At 47.4% G+C, this 10,625-nt stretch overlaps 1 protein-coding gene across 1 annotated transcript; it reads left to right on the top strand.

The window, feature by feature from the left end:
• The first annotated feature begins 1,642 nt into the window (after positions 1 to 1,642).
• LOC119355067 (tyrosine-protein phosphatase RLPH2-like) lies at positions 1,643 to 10,200 on the top strand. Its single transcript, XM_037621850.1, has 4 exons — positions 1,643 to 2,319; positions 8,725 to 8,792; positions 8,878 to 9,057; positions 9,734 to 10,200. The coding sequence occupies exons 1-4, from the start codon at positions 1,812 to 1,814 to the stop codon at positions 9,908 to 9,910; spliced, it is 933 nt and encodes a 310-aa protein (XP_037477747.1). The 5' UTR covers positions 1,643 to 1,811; the 3' UTR covers positions 9,911 to 10,200.
• Positions 10,201 to 10,625: the final 425 nt, after the last annotated feature.

Raw genomic sequence — 10,625 nt, 5'->3', positions numbered from 1 at the left:
CCCTTGCTCGTCATCACAATCCAGTTTGCTCCTCGCCTATTTAAAAGAATGAAATCTTGTGTTTTCTGTCAGCAGAAACATATGCAATAATGACCATGAATAACATTAGTACATTACTTACGCATAAGTTGCGGAGGAAGACTGTAAATTGTTCTGTGTCTGCGGTATAATATTTCCATGAAGGAAAGATGCGCACAAAGTTTCTGACAACAACATAAGCTTCGTCTTCTAAACTGGGAAGAAATGGAACAGGGGTCCTATGTGCTGCAATTGGGGCTCTCTCTGATTTGAAAAGGGATTTGCCAACTGGATTTGGTGTACTCTTTGCTGGAATGGGGGTTTTGCGTCGTACAACTGGTGCTGTGTCAACTGGCATAATCATACTGTTTGCTGCAATTGGGGTCTGCTGAGTTGGGGCATCATAAATGACCAGTGTACTCCTCCTCCTCCTCCTTCTCCTCCTCGTCGTCGTCGTCCTCCTCCTCCTCCTGCTCCTCCTGCCCGTCCTCGCTGTAGACGTAGCCGAGCTTGCCGTCCATGCCGCCGCTGAGGTCCACCACCTCGTCCCGGGTGACGAACCCGGGAGACGCGGCGGCCGCGACCGAACTTGCCGCGATGCTGTCGTCCGTGTCGGCCTCGGTCTCGTCGGTGTCGCCGAGGTGCGAGAAGGGCAGCGGGCCACGACGTAGCGACGGCGTCGGGGAGGAAGCGTAGGCGGACGGCGAGTAGTTGTATGGAGGGTACTGCACGCCGGCGAAGGCGGGAGAGGGCGTGCGCTGGGCCGGGTATCCATGGGGGAAGGTGACGTTTGGGTAACCCACCGTGCGCGTCCCCGTCGGCGTAGCCCGGCGAGGGCGATTCCCATGACTGCGGAGAGCCAACGCCTTGCTGGCCCCAGGGCGCGTATTGGGCGTGGCTTCCGGGTGGATTTATCATCCCCGCGGGAGTCGCCTCGGCCTCGGTTTGATCCGCCGAGGCAGTCGCAGCCGCGCGCACCGCGTTGTCGCGGGCCTTCTTGCGATGGCCCTGTTCCGCCGGTCGGTGGCGACATCCTCCCGCCGCTGAATTTCCGCCCTCCACTCGGCGTTTGACATGCCCGGTGGCTTGATCGGCGGTGCCCTCGGCTTCCTCTGCTTCGGTTGGGTGACGGAGGCGGTCACGGTTGCCGTCGCGCGGGGGGCGACGTACTTCTTCGGTGGCATGACGGCCGGCGGGAGGGAAGCGAGCGGGAGGGAGATTGGCGGGAGGAAGGAAGAGTACGGGAGGGAAAGAGGAAAACACGAGAAGAAACGACGGGAAGAGGCGCTCGCCTCGCCGACAGGGCGGACCCACACGTCCTTTTCGTTTTTGCCGGCGCCCCAGACGCCCCAGGAAGTCGGGTTCGGCCTGGGTCCGCTGGCATCAGTTTTGGGCCGAGCCGGCGAAAAACGGGCTTCTGGAGACGCGACTGGGCCATTTTTTTGACGCCGGCGTGATAAAAACGTTTGGAGAGAGTGTGTTGGGGACGCGGTTAGAGACGCTCTAATCGATCGATCCGATCGGGTCGAACCAGCAAGCAGCGGCACGTGCAAACACGGACTTGGCGCCGTTTACAGATGGTAATTACATCTTCCGCTCCCGGGATTAGGCTCCAAGGGAATATCGGCAAGATCACATCCACAGCCCTCGCAAGGCAACAAAATTGCAAGCGATTGCTGCCAAACAGGTCGATTTCGACCGATCTCCTCCGCATATGTGGTTCTCTGCTGCCCTTGCCGCTTCTCCTCCCACCCACCTTGTCCTCGCGCGCACGGGGAAACGACGCCGGTGAGATGGCTCCTCCCCGCACGGTGATCTGCGTGGGTGACGTCCACGGCTACATCTCCAAGCTGGAGAGCCTGTGGGCGAACCTCCAGTCCGCGCTCCCCGCCGACGCCTTCGCCGCCGCGCTCGTCATCTTCCTCGGGGACTACAACGACCGCGGCCCGGACACCCGCCGCGTCCTCGACTTCCTCCTCGCGCTCCCGGCCCGCCACCCGGCTCAGCGCCACGTCTTTCTCTGCGGCAACCACGACCTCGCCTTCGCCGCCTTCGTCGGAGCGCTGCCGCCGCCCCCCGACGGTTCCCCTTTCGCCGCCACCTGGGACCAATACATCGACAATGAGGCCCACGAGGGCTGGTTCCGCGGGCCGGGGCACGAGGATATGCACGTGCAGGGGAGGAGATGGGGCGGCGTCATCAAGGAGAGGTGGAACCCCAAGAAGGGCCTCCCGTACAAGGGCTCTATCTACGATGCGCAGCCCACCTTCGAGTCCTACGGCGTCGCCCATGGATCACCAGGTCAGTCTAGGAATCCCCCCCTATCAATTTGGTTAAATGTGCTTCCATGCTGACCCAAATAATACTAGTGTTCATACTTCAATTGCTTATGATGTGAATTGTCACTGCCGAAGAAACGATCATATAATAAACTAGAGATATGGACATTAAAGTCAAAGTCATTAACGGACCCCAAATGATTTGAGCCTTTGTTAAACCCTTACATGTTCCACTTTGTCAATATTTTATTGACGGAATAGTGTCTCATCGACTGTGAAGTACTAGTAACACAGAACACCTTCCAGTATGAAGGGCCAGTTTTCATTCTTACAACATTGCAGTGCACAGTGTTGGAGCATAGAGACCACTTCACACTTCACAGTACTGACAACCACCTGTTTCATCTCTAGAAAGTCTGCATAGCGCACTTTCCTGACATTGCCGTTATTTACATACTTATGAACTATGATCATTATTTTTTCCGTGGAAACATTGCAATGCCTACTTTATTTAGATTAACAATCACCCTGTTTTTGGCAATACAAGAGCACACAATCAATATCGTATAGGTATTGAGTTATGTTCACTGAAATCAAATTAGTAGTTTACAATGTGTGATTAATATTTATAGCACTATCATCGTGATATTAGCCTACATTAAATTAATTTGGAAAATGCTAATTATTTCCAACAATCCCCAAACTTTATTTGTTTACTCAAATTTTGATTTAAGGCCTGCTACTGTTCTGAAACTGAACATGTTTACGGGTGTTTTTTTAAGAGTTGGCAAACAAAAACTATCTTGTGGTTCACGACTATGAATGTTTATTGGGTATTGGCTAGCACACCTGAAAGAATGCTTATTTCTGAATGGGAGTAAGTGTTCAAGGATGCCGCCACACTTTGTGGGTGCCGTCATTGGCGTGACCGGAGACAAGTTGGTATACGCGTATTTGAATATGCGTATGCCAAGGAACCGTGGAATGCACTCGAAGCTAAGTTCGGCGCAACTGATGTAGGCAATGAACTGTATGTATGATATGGAGCAGTTCCATGACTTAAGGATGGTTGACAACAGTCCCGTGGTAGAAAAACTCACGAGATACAAGCGATCGCTAAGGAATTTGAGCTCTTTAGGTGTGGGCTACTCAGACAAGTTTATTGCCGGATGCATTATTGCTAATCAGGCCGGGCATTCGGTTCCCACGAACCGATTGGTTTGGTGTTTTGGGTGTGGAGAAATTCAGTTTTCAGAATATGCTAACCGATTGGTTTCTTAAAAAAATGCTAACCGAGACTTTTGTCCACTAAAACATCATTTTGGTGCTCGGTTAACACAGATCATGACTGATATTCTGTAAAACGCAATTGATGCATAAAATCTGAGCTTCAAGTGACCAAACACAACACATCTCCCATGAAAAACAACGGTGGCGCATGCCCAAGCCCATTATTGGACTACGACCAGGAAGGACCAAACCATCTGACCTTCAAAAGGACAGCGAGCTATGTGAGAAGCGGGAGCTGCGAGATTCCGCATGACAGAGGGAACATGGCGCACCGCAACTAGGGCTCATGCGTGAGCCAACGCAACTTGTCGACGCGGGAGTTTGGCATAGAAATCGAGTTCTAGACATGCCTATGCATGGGATCTGGATGTCTCAGGGGGACAGGAGCAGAGAAGGGGCGACTAGAGACAGGGCAGGGATGAGAATGTCTGCTAGGGTGCGTGCATGTTCAGGAGGAGGGTTTCATCGCATTTGGTGTCAAGCAGCGGAGCTATTGGACCATGGACCCCGAAGTTCTATCTGGAGTTGGGCCTCTTTGTTGGTGTCTCTTCGGTACTTCGGTGTATCAGGTATTCGAGGTGAACACCCGAACTAACCAAACTAACTATGCTTGCAGCATTGATGACTGAAGATCTGATCAAATAAATCGGCTTCGGTGTATTCGGATTCGGTTCCGGTTAGTTCGGGCAGGTGCTTCGGTCATCGGTTTATATGCTCATCCTAATTTGCTAACCTTACTCCATGAAGAAACTAGGCCACTTCTCTAAAGCACCGAAGCTTGGAGATCTCTCATTGGATCTTTGGGTGTACGTGAAAGCAAAATATACACACACTAAGGCTGGCCATAGTGGGAGAAACTTAGCTAGTAACATACTGCACCCTGAGGCAAAATGAGTCTTCATCTGAATAAATGAAATCTTGCATGATACCGCACATATATTACTACCCATTATGAAGGTACTAACATAGAATAGTAACATATGCATGTTACTAGTCTAAGTTACTTCCCACTATGACCAGCCTAAGGAAGCTTAGAGACAGCCTAGCGTCAGTGTGGTGCAGAAAAATCTCATGAGTTCCAAAGGAAAAATGTGGCTGATCAAATTACCAAGTTTAAGGAGCAGAACAAGGGTCAGAACAAGGACACATATGTGCTATGTGTGATGAACCTGACCATTGGGATGTCAAGTGCCCATTTCGCAAGGACGGGAAGGGTCAACTAGTATAGAACAAAGTTTGTCAACCTGCCATTAGCAACAATGATGATACAACACCTGGGTACGGTAATATACCTTACTTTATGTTTCTTAGTCTACCAATTGATGGATTGATATCAGAGCTAATATTCATGTGTGTGCCGATATCTCCTTATTTTCTTGTTTACCAAGTCGCGCTCAGGATCCCACTGACCTAATGGGAATGGTTCACATGCTTCCATTCATGGTGTTGACATAGTATATTTGAAGTTTACTTCGGAAAAAATCGTGCAACACGTGCACTCAATAAATAATAATCTCATTATTGGTTGCATCCTTCATAAAGATGAGTTTAAATTGGTTTTTGAGTTCAATAAATTAGTAATGTGAAACTATGTGCTTTTTATTGGTAAAGCCTTTGAGTGAGGAGGTCTGTTTTGCCTTTACATATCACATTTTTGTAATTAGGTTGTGAACCATATATGCACTAGTGTTACCGAGACCGGCATTCATGACTTTGTCACATTAATTTTGGTTCTATGACGCGCCTTGCCCAAATCCCTAATTTCACCTTACCAAAAGGCTCAAGTGCTAAGCTGTTGCAAGCCTCTCAAAGCTGCCGGAAGAGAAACTTGGCACCATCGCAGCTCATACTTTTTGATCTATGTGAGAGGGATGGTGCGTTGACAAAAGGTGGAAATAAATATTTCATGACTTTGATTGATGATTCCACTAGAGAAACTTGGCCTATTGGCACCATTGTGGCAACCCATGTCATTTAACCGAAATTATTGTGTCAAAGTGGCGAATGCCAAGTATCGGTTTCGTTGACACTAGTGCATTGTGGTTCACAACCTTATTGCAAAAATCTGATGGGGAAAGGCAGAATGAACCTCCACACTCATAGCCTTTACCAATAAAAGGTCCATACTTTGACACTACTTTATTGGACTTAAAAACGTACTTAAATCCATCTTTGCAAAGAATGCAACCACTAACGAGATTATTGTTCACATGCTGCACTATCTTCCTTGAAGTAAACGTTAGATGTACCATGCCAACACCACGAACGGAAGCATGTGAGCCGTTTCTCATTAGGATGGTGGAAATCCCGAGAGACCTAGTAACAAGAAAAAACAAGAATACATCAACACACACATGAATACTAACACATATATCAACCCACCAATCAGTAGGCTGGCAAGCAGAAAGGACAATAGGTACATTACCATACCCAAGTACTACATCATCAGTGTTGCCAATGACCGGATTCTTGGCTGGCCCTTCACGCCCTTGCGAAATGGGTACTTGATAGCCCGATGGCTAGGTTCACCGCACACATAGCACATATCCTTGTCCTGCTTCTGCTTCATCTCGAACTTGGTAGTTTGAAGACCACATTTTCCCCTTGGAACTCATGGGATTTTTGTGCACCACATTGATGCTAGACTGTCTTTCAGCCCCCTTTGTTCTCTTCAACACCCAAAGATCCAATGAGATTCTCAATATAGATGCTATGTGTCTCTTGCGCTTCATAGAGAAGTGGCAAAATTTCTCCATGGAGTAAGGTTAGCAATAATGCATCCAATGACAAACTTGTCGGGTAACACACACTTAAGGAGCTTAAGTTTCTTAGCAATGCATTGTATCCCATGAGCATGTCCTACCACTGGACGTTGTCAACCATCATATAGTCATGGACCTGCTCCATAGCATACAATTCACTGCTTGCATCAGTTGCGCCGAACTTAACTTCGAGCGCATCCCACAGTTTCTTGCCATTACGCATATCCAAATGCACGCTCACCAATTTGTACCCGATCACGCTCATGTTCAGGAGTAAGCGCTCTTTAAGGATTGCTAGCCGACACCCAGAACACGTTCATAGTTGTGAGCCACACAAGATGGTTTTTGTTATAGTCATGGACCTGCTCCATAGCATACAATTCACTGCTTGCATCAGTTGCGCCAAACTTAACTTCGAGCGCATCCCACAGTTTCTTGCCATTACGCGTATCCAAATGCACGCTCATCAATTTGTACCCGATCATTCTCATGTTCAGGAGTAAGCGCTCTTTAAGGATTGCTAGTCAACACCCAGAACACGTTCATAGCTGTGAGCCACACAAGATGGTTTCTGTTTGCCAACACTTAAAGTGCACACCTATAAGCGACTTCACTTTCAGAGCAGCAACAAATCTTTGAATCAAAAATTGTGAACATGTAAGGTGTTTGGATTGTTGAAGTAATCTGCGAATTTGTGAATTGTTATAATCCAACATAGTATCATGACGCCCTCCGTTCCTAAATATAAGTCTTTTTAGAGATTTCAATATGGACTACATACGAATGTATATAGACATATTTTAGAGTGTAGGTTCACTAATTTTGCTTCGTATGTAGTCCATATTGGAATATCTAAAAAGACTTATATTTAGGAACGAAGGGAGTAACAATATTAATCGCATACTATAAACTAGTCATGTGAGTGCCTACGAGACATAGAACCGACATATCTATGAATTTCACATGCACAACAAATGAACGTGAACCAATGAAAGGATTAACATAATGTACCCTTTGCAAAGGGCGCGGTTCCGAAGGCCCGCCCTTCCGTGCACGCAGTCACCGAGAGGGGAAGCCGAGAATAGCACAACAAGAGGAACAGTGGGGTGGTTCGAGCATAAGAGGCATATTCAATCTGACTGGTGATGCCTTGGGTCACGAAAGTCCTCTTTATGTAGTCAGTCGGTACAATCAACCCACGTCCTAGTCATCCGAACAAATTGGGAATGGCTATTATTAACGTGCTTCTTTATGACTCGTAATTCATAATAATTAATTATCCATTCCAATGTGCAAAAATAAATCGCACACTTGGCATGGGTCTGAGCCTTGCTTGTTCACGAAACCTGACACGCATGCGCTTTGCGTTGCGGGCGGCGGAGGAGGAGCGCGTGTGTATAAGTGCTCTTCTCAAGCTCAAGGAGTGAGAGTGTAACGCCCCGGCCAAATCCACCAGTTGCGCCTGGCTACCACCTAGGATCTAGACTGGCCCCACAGACCAACACTAGTATTTCTCGCGCACTTTGTCCTCACTCGTGCGCACCAGGGATCAACTTCCCAGTCGGTCACCCATTCCCCATCCTCAAATTGCTCTAAGCCAAGCACACTTAAGTTTGAGGTTCTTTTGGACGGGCTTCCGGAAAAGAAGGTACACCTTGTTGATATGAGTTGTCTGTCATTCCTATTAATCCGGGATGTGAACCGACATCCTCGTCGGTCCAGCAGGAATGTTCCCTCTTGGCACACGTCTATGTGTCCAGTCCGGCACATGTGCCATGACGGGCCACACGTGTCATGCACCACATTTCAGCGCACCGGACCCGCATATGCCCATGTAACCACGAGGGTCGACTCTGATACCAATTGTAACGCCTGGCCAAACCCACCGGTTCCTGGCCGTTGCGCCTGGCTACCACTTAGGATCTACACTGGCCACACAGACCGACACTAGTTTTTTCCTGCACACTTTGTCCTCACTCATGCGCACCCGGGATCAACTTTCCAGTTGGTCACCCATACTCAAATTTCTCCAAGCCAAGCACGCTTAATTTTGAGGTTCTTTCAGATGGGCTCCCAGAAAAGAAGATGTACCTTGTTGATATGAGTAGTCTATCATTCCTATTAAGCCGGGATGAGACAGAGAGTCCCTTTTATGGTTTTTTAGGGAAGAGTCCCTTTTATGTTGCTCTCTACTCTCCCGCACTCTACATGTAAGACTAAACTTCCCACCCATACATGCAACCATAGTGGGCCTTCGATATTTTCTTGGAATTATTTCCTATAAGGGCTAATGCCCACATACTGTCACAGTATTGCACCCACCATAATTTAACCAAGCAGTTTCTAATTTGCCAGCGGTTCTAATTACACTGTAGATCTCATGAAAGCTGTGCCTGAGGAGCACAAGAAGTTTCTGCATGACTTGGTTTGGGTCCATGAAGAGGTATGCATTCTTTTCTAGTGCAAAGTATACTAGAGATGCAAAATGCACTTCTGCTTTTGTGTTTCATGTTATCGTTGTATTGCAGGAAGACGTTCGTATTGATACAGATGGAGGCCAGATTCTATGCAAACTGATCGCGGTTCATGCCGGCCTGGAAAAGTCCTTGGATTTGAATGAGCAGCTTAGAGTTTTGAGAACTAGAGACACAAGGGTGCCAAAAGTTCAAATGCTTAGCGGGAGGCAGGATGTTTGGAACATACCACAGGTGAGCTAATATGTGATCCTATTGCACTATATCTTGCCAGAGACGAACAATTTACTCTCCGGTTTATTGTGTCGAATTTGGTGTCGCAGCTAACTCAGTACACTCGTGTAGTGTGTAGATGCAAACAAGATAAAAGTTCAGTGCAATTCGATTACCGTCCTTGTAGATTATATAGAAGAGACCAACATAGTCTGCACAATGCTGCTAACTGATCTGAAGATCTTGCACTCAATGTTTGAATGAAAGTGTAGAGTTTTCTCACCAGATGCGTGAGCACATAATCTTTGCTTGCTATGATGCAAGTACTGACAAGTGCCATTTTCTCCTTTTATCAAATTATTGAACCAGTTTTCTTTAGCACAGATCGTCGGTGATCTGTATAGAAGAAGTGTGGCATGCAGGAAATTTGATTACAGTTGTCAACTGTCCTGCTTCTAATATGCTTTAAACTAGCAGCAAGGTGCATTGGGTGAGGTTAGGTTACAGAAATCACACCAATTTGACTGTCACTCTGGAACTTGGGATGGTTTAGCCCATTTTAACTGAAACAGCAAGCACATGGTGCATGCTCATAGGCTGCCACTAACTTATTCATGGCTACATGGTTGGTGTCCATGGTCTGTACATTTATCGGGATTATGAGCAGTTGTGCTGATACACGGATTTCCTTTTCCAGGATCTGGCCGGCAAGCAGACCATCGTTGTAAGTGGGCATCATGGGAAGCTCCACGTGGACGGTCTCAGGTTCATCATCGACGAAGGTGGCGGGTACGCAGATAAACCTATAGCGGCCGTTGTTTTCCCTTCAAAGGAAGTGATCAGGAGCACAGAGGGAACGGCCTCCCAGAATTAATCTAGACACCATCGGAAATGCAAGCTAATGTTTTTTGTTACTGTCGTAACATGAGCAATTGGACGACTGGTATGTACATCTGCCAAAATGGAGTATAATATTTCAAAAAACACAGAATTGGGGTTTTAATGTATAATGTCGAGGAAATAAGTCAATAATGTGTGATCTTCTCCTAAGCATGCAATGTGACAACTAGGACAAGAGAGTTCCTGTGTGCCAGTTGACAGCATCATTATACTACTTGTTACTTGGCTGTCGGTATGAATCATGACCGGCGCCCTGTTTTTAAACAGCAGCTTTTCTTGTTAACTGAAGTAATACAACCTGCACCTTCTACAGACAGACATATCTCGGAAAGTGGTTGTACATGCCTACATGGTCCAAGGCAGAACAAAAGTTTTTTCTTTCGAATTCGGTAGTGCAAAAGGTGCGAGGATATCAAGTCACACGGGAGTTGTTGAATTAACGGTCGGGAGAGAGCCTCCTGGCAGGTCCCTTGTACTTCTCGTTTGCTTTTTCCTGATGAACAGCAAGCGAAAGCGAACGGACATGTCCACGGGGAAGGGACCACGACGCTAGAGAACTCGGCCGGCCGGTCCCTCCCTCCGTCCTCCGCCAGTCACACCGGTCACCAAGCTTGACGCTTAATAAATATCTCTCCGGTATCTAGGAACTAGGATCACGGAGCGCTTAAAATAAGCATCAGTGCACGGCT

This window comes from Triticum dicoccoides, chromosome 2A (genome assembly GCF_002162155.2).
Source record: "Triticum dicoccoides isolate Atlit2015 ecotype Zavitan chromosome 2A, WEW_v2.0, whole genome shotgun sequence".
Taxonomy (NCBI): domain Eukaryota; kingdom Viridiplantae; phylum Streptophyta; class Magnoliopsida; order Poales; family Poaceae; genus Triticum; species Triticum dicoccoides.
This window is presented reverse-complemented; position numbering and strand designations above follow the sequence as displayed.